Source organism: Cornus florida, unplaced genomic scaffold (assembly GCF_030987335.1).
Source record: "Cornus florida cultivar Cherokee Brave unplaced genomic scaffold, ASM3098733v1 CherokeeBrave_3.0.0_Hap2_Chr10, whole genome shotgun sequence".
Classification (NCBI taxonomy): domain Eukaryota; kingdom Viridiplantae; phylum Streptophyta; class Magnoliopsida; order Cornales; family Cornaceae; genus Cornus; species Cornus florida.
Window position 1 is genome coordinate 1,274,188 of NW_026775580.1, and position 20,822 is coordinate 1,295,009.

The 20,822-nt window shown below is 42.3% G+C and overlaps 1 protein-coding gene across 1 annotated transcript in view; it reads left to right on the forward strand.

Moving 5' to 3' along the window:
* Positions 1-3,844: 3,844 nt before the first annotated feature.
* Positions 3,845-20,822, forward strand: part of LOC132275871 (DNA repair RAD52-like protein 1, mitochondrial) — a 57,595-nt gene continuing 40,617 nt past the window's right edge. The window contains exon 1 of the mRNA XM_059777042.1: positions 3,845-4,231. Within this exon, the coding sequence (XP_059633025.1) occupies positions 3,921-4,231 (311 nt within the window). The 5' untranslated portion in view covers positions 3,845-3,920. The remainder of the gene's footprint in view (positions 4,232-20,822) is intronic.

A 20,822-nucleotide genomic window follows, 5' to 3' on the forward strand; every position in this document is an offset into this window, starting at 1 on the left:
GAAAATTTGATTTCGGGAGGGGTTTCTTTTTCGTATTTTTCCAGAAAAATTCGTTTGATAACCCGTTTCTGCTCTCAGATCAGGACAGTTACTGTAGCAACTTTTGCCCTCTTGTCCAGTTCTGATCTAGGGGTATTTTGGAAATTTTTCAGTGTGTTTTTTTGTTTCCTTTTAGGTAGTTGGGTAGAAAAATCAATTTTACGGGGGGTTTCTTCTTCATGTTTTTCCAAAAAATGTCATCTCGGACCCGAAAACCCCACGTCAAATCTGATTTCCTGTGCGCATCTGCACTATTTGAAAAAGTCTGTTGTAAGGAATTTTGGAGATTTCACGTCAAAAATAAAATTTTCTTTCAATATGGTCAGCTTGGAAAAATTATTTTGAGGGGGGTTTCTTCTTCTTGTTTTTCCAGAAAACGTCGTTTAGTGCCTCAAAACGGTACACGGATTTCAGCATTTTGCCCAGGTTACTATTCACGGCCGCGGCGACGTCAAAACTTTATTTTGACTTTTCTCTTCCATCCAGATTCCGAATCAAGTGATTCTTGAGTATAACTTGATTAATTTTTCGCTGTCTTCCCAGTGGTGTGCTCGGTAGCACCCGATTTTATATTTTTTAGAAATAACCATTTTGCCCTTGGGGCTATTTTTGTCCGGTTTTCTTGTAATTCGCTTCCGCTACTTTCTTTGGAGTTCCTTGACTTCACGGGAAGTCATGGATGTGTCTCGGAAATAATATATATTCTAGGGACGTCATTTCCATGTAAAATGACTATTTTGCCCCTGGGGGTTTATTTGTCATATTTTTGATCTTTTACTTCCGCGTCAGCTCTCATTGAGTTTCACGACCTCATGGAAGGTCATCAAAGTGTATTAGAGGTGCGTTGTGTTTTGGGAGATCGTTATCTTGTTTCTTACTTCCGCATTCTGGATTCGATATCGGATCTACATTCGGTCATCATAGGACGCGCTGACCTAAAAACCAGGGCCGTCATATAGTGGTTTTGGTAAATATTAAATATAGAAACTAGAAATAGTGATAGTGGTTTTGTAATAAAAGGAAAGCATATAGGTGGGTTGGAATGTGACAATTAGATTTAATCTAATGATTACTATAGAAAGTGTGGAAGAATTTTCTTGCTCCACAGGGAGCAAGAGATCACTACTCTCTATATATAAATGATAACAAATAGATTTTTTTGAGGCAACTGGGCCCCACAAGGTCAAGGTCATTACAAACCTCATTTTTTTGGCTGAAATACAAACTGTGACTTTTTTTTTTTTTTTTTTTTTTTTTTTTTTTTTTTTTCTGTCTATCTAAAAAGTCTTCTCACTAGATCTTTAAACTTTAAGCTCAAATATCATCAATTTCCATTTACATTTAGACGTTGCCATTGATGGCAAAGTTAACGAGCTCGAAGAGGGCTGCGAGTTTATTAGAGCCGATTTTTGATTTGGCGACTTTGGGATTTTTTAAATTTTGGGGCTTTTGCTCTTTTACTGAGGAGGGGTCTCTAAACCTCATCTTCTTTGGTCTTTTGTGAATTAATACCTTTACATTGCAATGTGGCATGCATAAATTTTGAATTAGATTTATAGCCTTTAAGGTTTGTTTTTTTGAAGCATGATAATCATGTCTTATGTGATATTATGTGTTGAATTGCATGCTTAAGTGAAATTATATGAGATTATATGCTTAATGGAGATTACTACATGAATTACTTGCCTAAAGTAGCATGCTTGTGAAGTGAATTCTATGAATAATTATTATATCAATTTTCCCTTTAAGCATGCAAGTATGTTTATAGTTTAATGCATGAATCTTCATATTAGCATGATGTTGATGTATTGTGTGAAATTTGTTATTGTCATGGCATTGAAAGGCATGAAACATTCATACATTGGCATCGGGTAAGAAATGGGGACTTGATTTGAAAAGAAAGAAAAACCATTTTTGGGGAAAAGTTTTAAGGAAAGGTTTACGAAAACCCGATCGCCAAAGAGTTGCCTAGGGTTTGTGGCATTAATGTAACCTAGAGGGAACTAAGAAGACTACCTTAGCGTGGTTGAGCTACCTAGGCCCTAAATGATGCCTTGGAGTTGCCATGGGCCGGGTTGCATTAACAGTTTGGAAAGGATGAATGGAAAATGTTTTGAAAATGGGGAGCGACATTAGCATCTCATCGGCATCTCATTAGCATTGCATTATATAGTATGGTTTGGTTGACCTTGTTGTTGACATATTTTTCCTTAAAATAGTATGATCCCGATTCCCTTATTCTATGCTTTGTTTGGATCATGGGGTCATAAAGAGGTGTGTTTTTGGCACTTCTTACTGAGTCGTTGTGCTCACCCCTTTATAACCATTTTTCAGGTCACCGAAAGGAAGTGGCGGACAATGCTTCTCTACAGGCTTAGGTGGGATTAGAAGATCATTTTTGATGTCTTTTGTATATAAACTCTCATTTTTGTAAAACCTTGGTTTATACATGTATTAGCTTGGTATATTTTGGTTTTGTAACCATAACCTTATTCTTTGGGTTATGTGTAAGTGATTTTGGGAATGTTTATTATAAAAGGAACCATTTTGTATTAAGGAAAAACATGAATATATTTGAATCATGTTAAATGTCCATATTGATGTAATTGTTTGTGGAATGGATATATATTTTGATTGTCGTGAGTTGGGACAGGTATTGCATGATTTAGATGTCAATTGATGACCATGGGACTTAGGCCATTGGTAACGAGGTGATAAAGAGGTCGAACCCCACCTTTTTTTTTTCTTGTTTTTTTTTTCAATTGATGACCATGGGACTTAGGCCATTGGTAACGAGGTGATAAAGAGGTCGAACCCCACCTTTTTTTTTTCTTGTTTTTTTTTCAAAAAAAAAAAAAAAAAAAAAAAAAACACTAGTGTGAGATCGATCTCCCTCTCCATTTTAGAGGGGAGGGGGTGGTGGATAGATCCCCCACCCAGGAGGATCAATCCCCCATTTCTCCAATTTTTAGTAAATTTATTTATTTATTTCTCCGATTTTGTAATAGACATAACTTCTTCATTTCAAATCTAAATGGGGTCATTTTTTAGTCCAAATTCCATTAGTGCCAGCCTCATCCCATGATTCTAATTTGAAATGAGCGTTTTACCCTTGTAAACCCTAGGGGTCCGTGAACCCAAAGTTGGAGTTATCACCTCTTTGTGAATCGGTGTGCTTAGAAATGACTCGTATGACTTCATTATGACTCCTAATACTTAGTAAGGTGCATAATGACCATTTTAGCCTTGGGATTTTTTTTGGTCAGGTTAAGACCCGATTAGCAATTCGGACCTATGGGTTCGGGTCGTTACACGGGTAACTAAAATCCACTATTCCTTAATATGTTCTAATTTAAATATGAATATAAATAATAATAATTACTTTTAATAATTCATCATTTTACTATTTATTTAGTAAAATTTAATATAAATAATTGATATAAAGAGAATTAATCTAAAACAAAGTTATTTATTTTTTAGTATTTGAAATCATGATGGTAGTTTTGGTAAGTAAATTATTTTTTTTCCTTTCATGCTATCCAAACTAACTAAATACTATTTTTTCAAAAAATTTCCTACTAATCAAATGCATGCGGGAACTTAATTTTCTTTTCTTTTACTTCATGTTCCTCTCATTTTTAATTTTCATCTAACCAAACGGACTCTTAGGGTTTAAATTTGTGGGCTGAGTTTGTGTTCTCAAGCCCATGTGATATCATTTAGGGCTCATCGTAGGTTTAAAATTTGTTTGGGGCAACAATAATAATAATAATAATAAATGAAATAAAAGGCTAAAAAAGTGGAGTAGTTTTTGGGGCTTTGTACATTTCTTCTTCTTCACTGTGAAATAGTTGGCTGAAGAGAGAGGAAGGGAGGGGAATATGGCGTTGTCTATGATGAAATGTGTAGCAAAATCAGCAGCATCTAATGATCAAACTCACAGTTATGTTTTGAAGTTGTTGGCGTCACGAATCACTCGCCGTTCATTTGCTGCTGCCAAGGCTGCTTCTGCTTCAGATGAGAGAATGTCCTTCACCAGGTCAGAACACGACATCCCAGACGACGCCGTCCCAACTTCCGGAATAAGTCGTCCGCTTTTTGATATCCTCAAAGAACTCAACAAGAAAGTTCCCGACTCTCTCGTCAGAGTTCGCTCCGAACCTGATGGTTTCCCCATCAAATACATTCCCTGGTATTATTAATTTTACACAAACTCTCACTCCCCCTCTCTCTACATCTTTGTCTCTATAATGTGCGTACATACAAACCCTAATTCGGGAATTCACTTTTTACTACAACTCCTTCTTGTATTAGGCTTAATATTTGTAATATTTTCCGTCTATGTGCAGCTAAGCTTATGTTTTTTGTGAATTGTTGAGCTACAAAGTATTGCATGTGAAAATATGTATGCAGAAAGGATAAAAAAAAGGTTGGATAGATATTGTATGTGCAATTTCTTTAATGTTAAAGAAATTTTTTTCCCTTCTAAAACATCTTGATTACGTCCCTATAATTTCCCTTTTTTTTTTTTTTTTTTTCTCTTAATATTTTGGTTAATGTTGGTCAAGATATGGCAAAGTTTTGTTTGATTGCTTGTAGGTTTCTGTTGCAAAACATCTTTATTGAACCTTCCAATAATTGCTTTAAACCTTGTATATTTACTCGGGCCACGACTATTTACTGCTATTCAATGCAATTCGCGGTGTTGCTAATGCTTGTGTTTGGTTACTCAATTTTTGCACCTACCCTTTTAAACCAACGTATTTTTATTATGCTCTTTTGGGTCTTCTTTCACACCTATAAAATTGGTCTTATGGTTTTATAGTTTATTAGGTGGCTTTCCAGTGAAATTGGAAGCTCAATTGTGCTTTCCACAGGCTTGTTCAATCTGCTTGACCATCACAATCCTTCATCGCCATTTTGCTTTATCTAGGGCCTTTCTTACTAAATGCCTCAAAATTTGAATAGTGACATAAGTTTGCTCCTCTATTGAGAACAAGAGAAAGGTGTAGATGACGGGGTGCACACAGTTTGGTTCTGAAATGAACCAAGACTGAACTGGTCTCATAGTTCCAGAAAAATTGGAACCAAAACCGAACTGTTGGAACTCTGGAACCAAACCGAATCTTATAAAATCGGTTTAGAACTATCCCACAGTTCTGGGTTTCTCATAGGTAGCCCATCCATGAACCATATGCGGGCTAGAAAAAGCACATTAGGGTGTGAGTAAGACTTCCATGCCTTAAAAAAACTAAAGTTGTAATTTGATTCAACAAATAAATGAACCAATCTCATTCAGTAATCCTTTCAAGAAGACAATTATTACTTGAATAGAAATCATATTGGAAGACGAGGGACAGAAATATATCGTGTGGTCTCAGCAACGAAGTGGATCCAAGGCACAACAACATAAGGCAACAAAAGTGCAAAAGTGACAACAAAAATGAAATCACAAGAGTGTCGTGTGTGTGCTGTGTAATATATATATGTATATAGAGGGGGAGAGAGGAAAAAAAATAGATAGGCTAAAAAGTTCAAAGGTGGCGGAGGCAGACAATGCCTGTGGGTCGATGATGGTTAAGGGTAGATGTTTTTATTTTTTATTTTCTATTTTATTTTTTAAGTAATAATTCATTAGTTAAGGGTAGATGTTGGTTGAGGATCGATGGTGGTCAAGGGTCTTGGCTAAGGGAAGTCAATGGTGGCTGAGGGTTGAGATAACGGGTTGTGGTGATGAAATGAGAAAAGAGAAAGAGAAAGGTTGATGGCAGCTAAACCTCTAAGGTGAGAATTGTGATTTGAGAGAACTGATTTAGGGTTAGAATAGATTATATAGTATATATTTATAATATATATTTATTTTATTAACAGTTTGGTTCGGTCCTAATGGACGACAAACCTGAACTGAACTGTTAATTAATGCTTCCTATACTTATAATCGGAACCGGACTGAACCATAATAGAACCGGACCGAACCGAACCGTGCAGTTTTGTCCACTTTACCTGTTCTACCAAATTTTTTTGTGCATCCCTAGTACACATATGATTCAACAATCAATAATTAAAACTTTTTTTTTTTGACAAGTATTATAGACAGCTCAAGAGGGAGCGCATCCCGACAGCTACACAAGGACAAAATTATTGTCAGGGACTTATTTGTTGTAACTTATATAATGTAGGGTGCTTATGTATAATTTCTGAAACTTTTTAGTATAAATAGAATGTGGTGGAAGGATGAAATTATTCTTTCATTCTTTATCTCTCTCTCTCTTTCTTTTTTGATAAGTAAAAATGTATTAGAAATCGTTCAAAAGGGGAATGCATCCCAAGAATATACAAAGGCCAAAGCCTAGAGAAAAGAAAAAAGAGCGAATTCCTTATCTCTTTTCCCATCTCTCTCTCTTTTCTCTCCTCCTCTTCCTTCTCTTCTTGATCTTCTTATACTTTACTATTTTTTTTATTATCTCTGAAAGTCAATAGAAATAGGGCCCCTAAACTCTCAACATATCCACAAAATCCACCAACTCCCCTAAAGATTTACAATTTTTCCCTTGAAGCCAAAAAAAAAAGAAAAAGTGTGAAGGATATAGAACTTAAGCACACCAATAGGAGTTTCCTCCCCTCTCAAAGGATCTTCAATTCTTCTATTCCTTTCCCTCCACAATGACCACCAAAAACACAAGGGTGTAACTCTCCAAGCTTCTCGGGCCTGAGCTCCAAGAGGTAGCCTCTCCAAAGCGCCAGAGCACTCATCGCCGAAAGAGGCATAACCGCTGGATCCCAAAGAGACCAAGAATCAAGTCCTAATAATCTTGAGCCACTGGGCAACGAAGAAGGAAATGATTCACTGTCTCCTTGTTCCTCTTGCACATGTTGCACCGATCTGACCTCTCCTCCTCAGGTTGCCTATTGTAAGAATTCGGCCCAGGACCACTGACCAAGCAAAAAAATCCGCCTTCAGGGGAGTCTTCGTACGCCACACGACCTTCCATGGAAAGGGAAGGGCCTGTGCACTCACCAATCCCAATCCTGTAAGTGTCTCAAAAACTACACATCCCAAGTCAACCCTCCGCTATTAAGCCGATAGCAGTTGACAATCTCATGACATGCATGTCTGACACAATCTTGAAGAGCCTCGAATAGGAACATGCTAAAGAGCAATCCCGGCACCAATGAACCTCCCAAATTTGAATACTCCTGCCATCCCTCACCCTGAAGCGAATATGCTTTGAAAACTCATTCCAACCCTTTCGGATGAATTTCCAAATCCCAACTCCACCAGACCCCTCACCTGTAAGGAAAATCAACAACCCTTCTCCTCTCCAAACTTTGAGCAAATGACTCTCCTCTCCACCTCAGGTCTCCATAAACACTTCCCCAACAGGGCTTTATTGAAAGAAGTGAGTCTCTAATACTCAGACCCCCGGTTTGGTTTGGACTGCACACTTGGTCCCAGCACACAACATGGTACTTGAACTCCTCCCTCCCCTCATCCCTCTCCGTAGGAAATTCTGTTGAAGTTCCTCAATCCTCTACCTTACTGAAGCTGGAATTTGAAACAAGAATAGGAAGTAAGTAGGTGTAGGTGCAAAATTTCGCTCAACCAATAATGATTAAGAAAAATAAAACAACTCACTCAATCAATAGTAAAATAAACAAGAACTGTATATCTCGAAGCGTAGAATTGCTTGATCCCTTTATTGGAGGTCTAAGCCTCTATTTATATATAAAAGATTGTAAAATTATGGTAGGACTCGCCTTGCTTGCCCTCCAATTCTTTCTATATAAACATTCTTTACTAATAGAGTTCTTTCCGTTGTCTAATTTTCCATACATAGAACTTGCCTTGTATAGAACTTCCTATCTCAGGATTTTCCTTCTACGGTAAATCCTTCAACTGATAGGACTTGTGCATTCTTGAATAACTGGGCTGAACATACTTTGATCCGGCTGGGCTTGAGTAACGGACCAGATGTTTAAATATTAACCAGTTGGGCCGATGACCTCTTGATTCGGTCTTGATGGAGGCTGGAGGACAAATAACAATGGTCTTGGGCTAAAAATACCCTCAATTTGGGCTTGAGCATGATGGGCCTTATATGTCCTTGGAGTGTAGACATGTGTAGTGATGACGTGTGCGCTTTTTATTGGAGGGAGTTTTTTTCCCTCCACACTTTGCCCCAAATTTCATTTTTAATTGAGTGACGGCTCCCATTAAAGAGGGAATTGAAACCGGTTTTTTACTTTGCTTCAGAAACGGTTCGAGGTCTTTCATTATTACTCCGTCATACAAGATTCTGCAAGAGTTACATTTGCCCTCACTGCACTCCTGCGTTCTTCATTCCATCGCCTTGTCAGGTTAGTTTTTTTCCCGCATCTTTCTCTTCAATCTTTCATTATGAGTACTTCATCTACTCCCGAACGTATAGACATTGGGGATTCTGAATCCACACCTTCATCTTCCCCCGTTCGCATTAGGGCTCCCCCTCCTAGGGTTTCTACAGATCGTCTTTCGTTGAATCAATTAGGTACTTCCCCCCTTCCAGCCGAGACATCTACCTCAGGTTCTGATAATGTTCTTACTCATGGAGAGAGGAAAGCAATCATCTCTATTGGCATCAAGTTCTCTATTGCTTTGGTAATGGAAGAATTTGATATTCCCGAGGGAGTAGAAATTGCAGAATATCCCGAGGGTGCCGATTTTACCTCCGGCGAGGGAATTAAAGAGAGTGAATTGCTTCTTTCGGTAGGGCATCTTAACGCCCTCCGGTTCCCTCCTCATCCCTTCTATCATTTGGTTTTCAACAAGTTAGGTCTTGCCCCCCTTCAGGTAAATCCTAATTTCTTTCGCATCCTTTCGGCACTGTTGGTGCGCCGGAAATTAGAGGCTCTGGATTTGACCTTTGCCGACCTTCTGCTTACTTACAATATATCTAAGCATGGGACCGAGCCTGGTCGCTTCTTTTTTACCTCTCCCCTTCATCAGAGGATATGCACGAACCTTCCTTCATCCGAAAAGAAGTGGAAAGAAAGGATGGTTATAGTTAAAGGAAAATGGTTCGTGCCCCAATCAATTACGCTCCCCATCCCGCGCAAGTTCGGGAAATTAGGTATAGAATACTTAACCTCCCTTCATACCAAGTGTTCTGGCTGTTTTCCTTGCCAAGTCTTAATGTTTCGCCGTACTTATGAGTTTCTTGGTGTTTTTTCAGCTACATTCCCATCCTCCGCAGCAAGGAACAGACTTTCTTTTCTTGAGGAACGAGTCTGGAGTGACCCCTCGCCTATCGAGGACCTGCTAACTTCTTCAAACCTCAAGGATATTGCCTCCAGTGCTGTTGCTGCAGACCTCATGGATCTGTCTCTACCATCCTTTGACAGTTTCCCCATGACTGAGGAGGAGATACGGAGGGCTGAGGCTTTAAAAAAGAAAGCCGAAGATGCCCAACCCTTGGTCGTTATTAGATCTACTGAGGATGAGGTGGAGGCTGAGGAACCACCAATGAAGAAATCTCGCCTCAACCCCCCATCCTCTGGCAAGGGCAAGGTCCCTTCTAAAAGCAGAGGGAAAAAGGCTGGAGAGGCCGAACCTGAAGATGAAGTCAGGGCCTTTGTTCTGGCTGAGACTGGGGCTCCTTGGACTCCTTCCTTCACCAGGGCTGACAAGTCAGTCCTGCACTCAGGGGATTCTGTGATTATAGACCCTTCAGCTGCACTGGCGGTGGCTCGAGGGATGTGGCTCCTAAAGGACGAGGAAGCCATCAGCCAAATGGGGTTGGAACAACTACTCCCCTCTGCCCCGGTCCGGGTCATAGAGGTTCGCATTGCTCCTTCAGAATTATGTTACTCTTGCTTGCTTATGTTTCCATTTATGCTCATATTTGTTCCTCTGTTATACAGAGTCTATACCACACCATGGCCCTCTGCGCCACTGCTGAAGCCCAATCCCTCTCCATCAAGAAGCTGGAAAAGGATCTTGACAATGCAGAGAAGAGAGCCACCACTGCCTCTACCAATCTGAAGATAGCTTCTGAAGCCAAGGATGCGTATAAGAGGCAGTTGGCTGCTTCTGAGGCTAAGGTGGATTCTCTTCAGGCCGAAGTTCAACGCCTGACCGAGGCTCTTACTACTTGCTTCAAGGCGGGGAAGCAAATGCAGGGGCGCTACTCCTGTCTGGCACACCTGGCTAGTGCTAAAGCGTTCCGGTCTGGCTATAATCAGGGCTCAGGCCCTAGGACGATGGATCCGGGCGCTTTTGACAAGCAGGTGGGGGTGCACTTCCCATATGATAAAGGGCCAGAGGCTTTGGAAGCTGAAATCCGCTTTGCCGAGATGGTGAAGGCGCACCTGAAGGGTACTCCTAGCTCTTCTGCCCCTGCGGCTTCAATTCCTCCTACCCCAAGTCCTACTGTAGTGGATGCGTTTGAATCTACTCCCTTCGATCCGAAGAGGAAGTAGAATCATGTATTTTGTTTTTATTGACAGTATGTTTGGGATAATGAATATAATTTTTTTGTTTTAGGCTTTCAATACCTGATTTGTTTTTGCTGTATGCTTTTGATACTGTTCATATTTTTCTGACTGGTAATGTTTTTATGACAAACAAAACACATTGTCTTTATGCTTCAGATTTATACTATCCGAGAAAAAGCAAGGATGGTGGGAAGAAGGAGATCCTTTTAACAGTTTAGTTGATATCTCAGGATGATTCATATGGACAATGATTTAACTGTTAAGTGAACTCTCCTTGCCTTTGACTCGCCTGCAGTAGACGTATACATACTCTTTCCTTCTTGTGTGTTCCTGATGTGGGGTGGATCATGATGAACTTATGATATATCCACATCCACAGGGTATTAAACACTTGGAGTCCGGAGGAAAGAGTTCTGATCCGGGCACTAGAGGTCTGAAGCGAATTATTCCTCGGCACTGAGTGTGGAGGAATATTGCTGAATAGGACACTTAGGGTCCGAAGCTATCTCGGACACTTAGGATCCGAGGCGAATTAAACACTCCCTGGCGCGGAGCCGGAGGGGAGGTTTTGCCGAGCCAGACACTTAGGGTCCGAGGCGAGATATTTGCCGAGCCGAACACTTAAGGTCCAAGGCGCTGTCTCGGACACTTAGGATCCGAGGCGAATTAAACACTCCCTGGCGCGGAGCCGGAGGGGAGGTTTTGCCGAGCCGGACACTTAGGGTCCGAGGCGAGATTTTTGCCGAGCCGAACACTTAAGGTCCGAGGCGAGATTTTTGCCGAGCCGAACACTTAGGGTCTGAGGCGAGATTTTTGCGAAGCCAGACACCTAGGGTCCGAGGCGAATGACTTACTCCCCGGCGCTGAGCCTGAGGGGAGGTTTAAATGAATTACTCCCCGGCGCTGAGCCAGAGGGGAGGTTTTGCCGAACCGGACACTTAGGGTCCGGGGCGAATGAACTACTCCACGGCGCTGAGCCTGAGGGGAAGTTTGTTTATATGTTTTCTCAAACAACTTATCCTGAGGCCGAGGACTCAAAAATGATAAGAGGCCAAGAAAGCGAGTAACAGTGGCTGTGAAGTTTCCTATTTGTTGACTTTGGAGACTTTCCTCCTCCACTGATACTCCCTTCTTGGCAACCAAATATTGTGGACCACGCATATATGAACCGCATTTCTTTTCTATTTCTATCCGATGTGGGATATAGACTGAATTTTGTCAAAAAGGTCGGTGTAAGGAATGCCTCTGGTATCGAGCTTGACAGCCTTAACTACCAGTGGGCCCTCCTTACACCGTAATTAACTATTTGAATATTCTCATATATAACAGAATGTAGCATATACTTTTTTGTCGATGTGGGATAGAAAGTTTTAAGCATAGGCCATAACTCATGTTTTTTTTTCTTAAAAATCATTTGTGACGAATGCTTTTTAGCAGCTTGCTTCTAATTGCATAAAAATTGCATAGTGCGACTTTGCATGCATAAAAATTGCCTAATGCGACGCATGCATAAAAGTTGCATAATCATAGAGTAGTATGGCCCCCATTTTTATAGAAAGAAAAAAAAATAGAGTAGAGTTGTACTGAATATAGAAGCAAAATAAAGAAAAGTTTGGCTGACTGTGGACATACTCAGCCTTATTTGTGAAGAATTTGTAGCAAAATTGACAAACTTAACTAATGGAAATACCTTTTAAGGTGTATTGCATTCCAAGGACGCGCAATAGGACGTCCGCCAGCTTCGGCCAAACGATATGCTCCTTTCCCCACTACTTCGGTAACCCTGTAGGGTCCGGTCCAATTAGGTTCCAGTTTCTTTACATGAGCTGTCTCCTGCTTCAAAACCCAATCGCCTACCACAAAGCTCCTGAATCTGACGCGTTTGTTATAACTGTTACACACCTGCTGTTGGTATGCCGCGAGCCGAATTGCTGCTGCATCTCTCCTTTCGTCCACAAGATCAAGGCTATGTTCGAGTTGTTGCTCATTGTTCCCTTCCAGTACCAAGGATGTCCGAAGGGTTGGGATTATGGACTCGATAGGAATGACAGCTTCGGATCCATATGCCATAGCAAATGGGCTTTCTCCCGTGGGTCGTCTTGGAGTGGTTCGATAGGCCCAGAGCACTTGAGGGAGATTCTCGTACCATTTTGTCTTCAATTTCTCCAATTTTTTCTTTGAGCACCCAAATATCGTGCGATTAGTTATTTTAGCTTGCCCATTGCCTTGTGGATGACTAACTGCAGCCAATTTTTGCAGGATTCCATGTTCGCTAAAGAACTTTCTTGTACTTCTGTTATCGAGGTTCTTACCACTGTCCATTACGATAACTTTTGGTACCCCAAACCGGCAAATAATGTTGCTCCAAATGAAATGCTTTACTTCTTCGTGGGTGACGCTAGAGAAGGCTTCAGCTTCTACCCACTTGGTGAAGTAATCCGTAGCCAGAAGCACATGCTCTTTTTTTTCCATGGTTTTGGGTAACGGTCCTACTACATCAATCCCCCATTGGGCGAACGGCCATGGATTAGCCATGGCGTGCAAACCTTCGGCAGGTTGATGCTTTATTGGACCATGGCGCTGACACTTGTCACATCTTCTTGAGTATTCTTCGGCATTCCGAGCCAAGTATGGCCAAAAATAACCTTGGGTTAGAATTTTGTGTGCAAGGGATCTTCCTCCCGAGTGATTTCCACAATCTCCTTCATGAATTTGTTTTAGAATTGTGAGAGCCTTAGTAGGGGTTAAACACTTGAGATAAGGACCGGAGAATGACCTTCGGTACAATTGGTTATTGATGATTGAGTACTTAGCCGCGGTAAGCCTAAGCTTCCTTGCCTCAGCTTTTTGATTTGGGAGAACTCCCTCCTTGAGGTAGGCCTCGATTGGATCAATCCAGCATGGCTCGCGTGGAACTTCCGGGATCACCATCACCTCTTGCCGGGGATTAATGCTGGGTTCTTCGAGAACATCGATTGGAACAAGCCGAATCAACTCTTCGTTTGAAGATGATGCGGCTGCGGCCAATCGATCTGCTTCGGCATTTTCATCTCGTGGTACCTGATGGAATTCGATTTGATCGAACTCCCGGATGGCACTCTCTACAGCATCTTTGTATGACTTCATACATTCCTCCTTGGGATAATAGTGCCCTGTCACTTGATTGATCACAAGCTGTGAGTCACTAAAAACTTTTAAACACCGTACCTGTAGCTGTTTAGCTAGCCGAAGTCCGGCAAGCAACGCCTTATACTCGGCCTCGATATTAGTAGCTGGGAAATCTAGCAAAATTGACTGCTGTAGCTTGGTACCCTCGGGTGTTGTGATGTCAATCCCGGCCCCTGCCCTTTTCTGGTTGGAAGAGCCATCAACCCGTAACTCCCAGTACGGCTCTTGAAGTGTCGGTTCCTCAGACTGATCTTCATACTCTAGTAGGAAATCCGCTACTGACTGCCCCTTGTGAGATACCTTCGGTGTATAGGTGATGTCAAAAGAGCTAAGTTCAATAGCCCATTTTGTAATTCGACCAGACAAGTCTGGTTTAGCTAGGATAGCCCGTATAGGGTGATTTGTAAGTACCACTATACTGTGAGACTCGAAGTAATGTCGAAGTTTCCTCTTGGCATAAATTAACGCCAGGATTACCTTTTCCGTCTTGCTGTACCGTGTCTCGGCATCCGTCATCGTTTTGCTTGTGTAAAAGATTGGGTGCTGAACCTTGCCTCCTTCTTTGATCAACACTGCGCTTGTTGCTACAGCTGATACTGCCAAGTACAGGATGAGAGTGTCTCCGGGCGTTGGAGCAGAAAGGATTGGGGGTTTTGTCATGTAGCTTTTCAATTGATTGAGAGCTTCCTGCTGCTGAGGTCCCCACATCTTTGTTTTTGGATCGAATAGCATCAAAGAAAGGTTTGTACTTATCAGATAATCGGGATATGAACCGGCTGAGAGCCGCAATTCGGCCGGTTAGAACTTGTACTTCCCTGCGGGTTTTTGGCTCTTGGTTCTGTATGAGTGCCTTTGCCTGAGCTGGGCTTACTTCTATTTCTCTTTTATTTATGATGTGCCCGAGGAACTGTCCTGACGAGACGGCGAAGGAGCACTTGGTGGGGTTCAGCTTCATATTGTACCTCTTGAGAGTATCAAAGACCTCCTGGAGGTGCTTCGGGTGGTCCTCTTTCCGTATCCTTTTGACCACCATATCATCGATATAGGCTTCAACTGTATTCCCCAGTAGATTATTGAAAATTTTATTGACAAGTCGCTGGTAGGTGGCTCCGGCATTCTTTAGACCGAAGGGCATCACTCTGTAGCAGTAAGTGCCCGTCTCTGTGATGAAAGCGGTTTTCTCCTCATCTTCAGGATTCATGGGAATCTGATTATAGCCGGAGTATGCATCGAGGAATGTGAGCCTCTCATAACCTGTCGTAGCATCCACCATTTGATCAATCTTGGGCAGAGCGAAGCTATCTTTTGGGCAAGCTTTGTTAAGGTTGGTATAATCTACGCATACCCTCCATTTCCCATTCTTCTTTTGAACAACTACTACATTTGAGAGCCATTGTGGGTATTGCACCTCTCGAATGAATCCTACTTGTAATAGTTTATTTACTTCCTCGGCTATTATGCGATTCCGTTCAGGTGCGAACCGTCGGTGCCTCTGCTTGACTGGCCTGAATTCTGGGTTAACCCTCAAACTATGGCATGAGACCGTAGGATCGATCCCCACCATGTCCGAGTGATCCCAGGCAAAGACATCCGAATTGCACCGAATGACCCTGATCAATGCTTCCTTCTCTTCGGCTGTGCAAGATGAGCCAATGTAGGTGACTTTCTGAGGGTCTCCGAGGACTACCTCTATAGCTTCGAGGGACTCCTCGGTAGGTGCTTCAGCCTCGGCTTCTTCCTCTGCCTTGAGATACTTGGGCAGAGGATACTGTAACTGCTATTTGATTGCGTCTTTGGGATTCGCCTCTAACTGAGGTGATTTCGACGCCTTCTTTGCTTCATGTAGCGTTAGCATGTAACATTCTTTTGCAGCCACCTGGTCTCCCCAGAGGTCGATGACTTCCTTGCCATCTGGGGATAAACACCTTTACTTGATGAAGGGTAGAGGGGACTCCGTTCATACGATGGATCCAACCTCTCCCCATAATGAGGTTATAAGATGGATGAATCTCCGTTACGACAAAGTTCTCCTTCAGAGTCCTCTTTGCTGTAGTAACGGATAGATCGATCACCCCAAGCGGATTCACCTTAGTACCATCAAATCCCATTAGGGGGCTGGAAGTTGGCCTGATGGACGATGGTGAAACCCTCAACTGATCAAAAGCTGCTTTTATAATGATGTTGGCGCTACTTCCCGGATCTATCAGCACCCTCCTGATCATATAATTCACTACCAGGAGGCTAATGACCAAGGGGTCCTCATGCGGGCGCTGGACTCTAGACAGATCATTGTTACCGAATCCAATGTTGATGCTGCCTGGTGCAACCGTGTTTACCGAAGACAATCTTCGTAACTTATGAGCCTTTCTCAGCCTGGATCTGTACAACTCTTCAGACTCTTCATCATCCTCTGACCTTCCGTGTATGGCATGGATAACCTTTACCTGACCGCCCTCTACCCGTCGAGGGTTAACCTCCCGAGGTTTTACGTACTCCTTCGTGGCGAGATACTCCACCAACTCTCCTCTCGCTATCATGCTTTCTACCTGTCGCTGAAGGGACCTGCAGTCATTGGTGGTATGCTCATAGTCTCTATGGTAGGCACAATGTTTGCTTTTATCCCTCTGCTCCAAGGGTTGTTTCATGGGCTGAGGAGTTGCGAACCTCGTCTTATTCTCTTGGAATAGGCGCGCTAAGGTAGTACGGAGAGGGGTAAGCCTGTCCTCTGTCCTTCGCCTCTTCTCAGGCGCTTGGGTGACTTGTGTGGCGGTATGAGGAACCTTTTGCATCCTTGTACTTGCAGCTTTCTCTCGAGACTTGTTTTCCACTGTGACGAGGGTAGCGTGCTGTGCACGGTGGGCTACGTTTTCCTCCAACCGAATGTAGATTTGTGCCCTAGCGTTCAAAGTCTGCATATCCGGGAGGGAATATTTGATCAAGGATGTGTGAAACTTGGTTCCCTGGATCATTGCCAATTTAAATGTTTCGATTACCGTGGCAGGGTGGCAATCTGCTATCTCCGAGGCTTCCATGTTAAACCTGGATAAGAAATCTTGCAAAGTTTCTCCCTTCCTTTGCCTTATGGTGAAAAGGCTGGCGATACTTTTCTTCTGCTTCTTATTTCCGCAATACTGGGCTAAGAACATAGTGCACAAGGTCTCATAATCAAGGATAGACTTGTGTGGCCTATTCTTGAACCATTCTAACGCTGCTCCGGTTAAACTGGTAGGAAAAACCTTACACATCCACGGATCGTTATGATCGTCCAGTGCCATCTTTTGCGCATAATGATCGAGATGCCGAGAGGGGTCTCCTGCCCCATCGAACTGGGTGAAGGATGGCATAGTGAACTTCTTTGGTCTCTCCACAAGGTACACATCGTCAGTAAAGGGGGTCTTGACCAAGGAGTTCTTGTGCTCTCTAGCCATCTCGGCTGGTGTCTGAACTCTTAATAGCTTCTTTTCGTCGAAGGCATCTTGTACGCATGCGTCGTCTGGAACGCCATTGGACCATACCGTAAGCCTATGGCTGGACTCGGCCTGTTCGTCCTGTGTGCGACGCGGGAGATTATCCGAAGCAACCGCCTCGAACCTCGTCCCTTGCTTTTGCTGAACCTCATTAGGTCGAGCCCCGTTGGGTGGTGTCCCGTTGGCCGGAGGCTCGTGAACTGGAGGTAAATTCTGGGTGGGGGGTGGTGCTGCAGCATCGCCTGGTGGTGGTTGTGGCGTTAGCCTGGCCATTGCCGTGTGTAGCGTATGAGTCTGCTGCTGAAGCGCAGCTATTTGGGCGACACTCGTATCATTTGCTTGCCGGAGTGTCTCAAATTGGTGCAAGAACTCTTCTCGCATCTTTTGCATCAATTCTATCTGTTGATTCATTGCTGACTCTCCGTTTGACATTCCAGATACGACTAAGGATTTGATTTGAAGAACAAGTGGGAGTATATTTTTATACGATTCCCACAGACGGCGCCAAAGTGTAGGTGCAAAATTTCGCTCAACCAATAATGATTAAGAAAAATAAAACAACTCACTCAATCAATAGTAAAATAAACAAGAACTGTATATCTCGAAGCGTAGAATTGCTTGATCCCTTTATTGGAGGTCTAAGCCTCTATTTATATACAAAAGATTGTAAAATTATGGTAGGACTCGCCTTGCTTGCCCTCCAATTCTTTCTATATAAACATTCTTTACTAATAGAGTTCTTTCCGTTGTCTAATTTTCCATACATAGAACTTGCCTTGTACAGAACTTCCTATCTCAGAATTTTCCTTCTACGGTAAATCCTTCAACTAATAGGACTTGTGCATTCTTGAATAACTGGGCTGAACATACTTTGATCCGGCTGGGCTTGAGTAACGGATCAGATGTTTAAATATTAACTAGTTGGGTCGATGACCTCTTGATTCGGCCTTGATGGAGGCTGGAGGACAAATAACAATGGTCTTGGGCTAAAAATACCCTCAATTTGGGCTTGAGCATGATGGGCCTTATATGTCCTTGGAGTGTAGATATGTGTAGTGATGACGTGTGCGCTTTTTATTGGAGGGAGTTTTTTTCCCTCCACAGTAGGCATACTTGATAACGTGCTCTCTATCAAAGTCAGACAGCCTCATTTCGACAAATAATGTTTCTTCCACTCTGCAAGCCTCCTCTTAAACCTTTCAATGACTGGATCTTAGGCTGCTACTCTTCTTGAAGGCGCACCCAAAGGCAGGCCCGAGTAGGATATCAAGAACTCCCCTATCCCACATCCCAGGATATCTGCAAGAATAGATCTGGTCCACCTCTCCCGTCAGGACAATCTCACTCTTAGCTAAGTTCACTTTCAAGCCAGATGCTACTTGAAAGTAAACCAACACACTCCTCTGTATCACAAAAAAACAAAAAAAAGTATTGTTGACAAACAATAAGTGTGAGATCTTTAACTGATGTAACTGCTCTGAGTGCTCTCTACCTACTTTGAAGCCTCTAATGTATCCCAGCTCCACTGCCTTCCTTGTCTAACGACTGAAGGCCTCCATCACTACAAGGAATAGAAATGGGGATAGTGGGTCTCCCTGCTTCAATCCTGTCTAGCTGCCGGAGAATTCATTAGGGGACTATTCACAAGTACCGAAAACCTCACTGTAGAAATGCATACCTCAATCCACCTCGTTCCAAACCACATCCTCTCCAGAAGGTAGAGCAAGAATTCCTAACTCACATGATCACAAGCCTTCTTTACATCTAGCTTACATCAGACACCCGGGATTTTTTTACACAGTCTAGAATCGACACTCAGAAGCTATGAGAGATGAATCTAGAAGCTGGTGCCTAGCCACAAAAGCATTGTTGGACTCTGAGATGACACCATCCAACACACCTTTAATGCGAGAGGCTAGGACTTTGTTTATAAGTTTGTACACACTGCCCACCAAACTAATAGGCCTAAAGTCCTCGATATCTATAGCTCCCCTTTTCTTGGGGATGAGAACAATAAACAAGGCATTCAAACTCTTCTAAAAACAGCCTTGCTCATGGAAGGCATTGATAGCCCCCCATGAACTTCTCTCTCACCACCTCTCAGGCTCTCAATTCTGTTGGAGAATACCTGTCGTGAATCCATCTGACCTTGGAGCTTTGTCTCCATTACAATTGTTCAACACCAATAGCACTTCCTCTTCTCAAAAGAGTCTCTTTAGGTTGACTATGCGCCCCCGCTGAAATCATATCAAAGTCTAACTCGTCTAGTTGAGGTCTCCGGCTAAACTCTTTCATGTACAAGTGCTGGTAAAAGTAGGCAATTCCTCTACTCATATCCTCCTCTTTACTCAATAGAGTTCGATCTACCCAAATCCTCTTGATGTGGTTGCTCCTTTGACGAGAATTCGCTAGTCGACGGAAGAATTTTGTATGTCTGTTGCCCTCTTTCAACCATAGAGCCCTTGATTTTTGCCGCCAAGAGATCTCCTCTGAGATGGCAATCTCTCCTATCTCTACTTTGCATTCGTCCCGTCTACATCTCTCCTCATTGAGCTTCCCTTGACCCTCCTTTCGGTCTAGCTCTGCAATTTCTGAAAAGACTCCATTCCAAAAGTTCCTGAAAACCACCTGGTTCCATTTTTTGATGCCTTCCTTTATCAATCTGAGCTATGAAGGTAACGTAAAGCTCGGATTACCTCTCACCACATATTCTCTCCACCACAAACCGACCCACACCAGTGCTATTAAAGGCCCAAGGCGCTAGAGGTCCTTTGGAGCCTAGGCGCGGGGCGCATGGTGAGGCGTGCGCCTGAACGAAGTGAGGTGCACAATTGAAAATTTAAACTACCATAATAACATTCATATCTCATAAATCATATCAATATTCTAAAAATTAATATCAAATATAAAAAAGTAAATCCATCAACTATTCAAGCATCCAACAACCATAAAACATAGCACAAATTTGTTTTCTTGAAAGGCAAAGGCTCAAAGCAAAATGTATTTTTTTGAATGGCAAAACAAAGCACAAAAAGAAATAAATATGTTAAAAAAAAAAATAAAATTGTTAACAAGAAAAAAAAAAAAGAAAAAATAGAGCCAAAAAAAAAAAAGATAGAGAGAGAAGATAACTACACAAAGAGAGAGATGTAAACGAAGATAAGAAGAGAGGAGAGATCTAGAGGAGAAGAGAGAAAAAAAGAAAGAAAGAAAGAACTGACGTGGCTTCATCGTTCATCTCTGCAACTAAGGCTTCATCTTCATCTTACAATCTCATTCTATCGTTGTTCGGTAAACACTTTGACTCTTGGGCTTTTTTATTTTTTTATTCTTTTGAACAAAAGTTCCTTCTATCGTATGATTGAACTTTCTTTTTTGTTTATTAAGTTGCCAAAAGTACCCTTTTTGGCTCAAGAAATAGAATAATCGGATTTTTTTAAACAAATATCGGTGAGGCGCGCCTCACAAACAGGACGAGGCGCAACTGAGGCGCGCGCCTAGTAAACATTGGACGACAACAGGTGCTAAACTTGAGCCTCGAGCCTAGGCGCGCCTTTAACAACACTGACCCACACCTTGAAGTCTTCCACCCGAAGCCACATATTCTCAAATCTGAACGAATAACTCTTTCTTCCGCATTCCACCACAATTCAATATTAATTGAATATGGCCAAA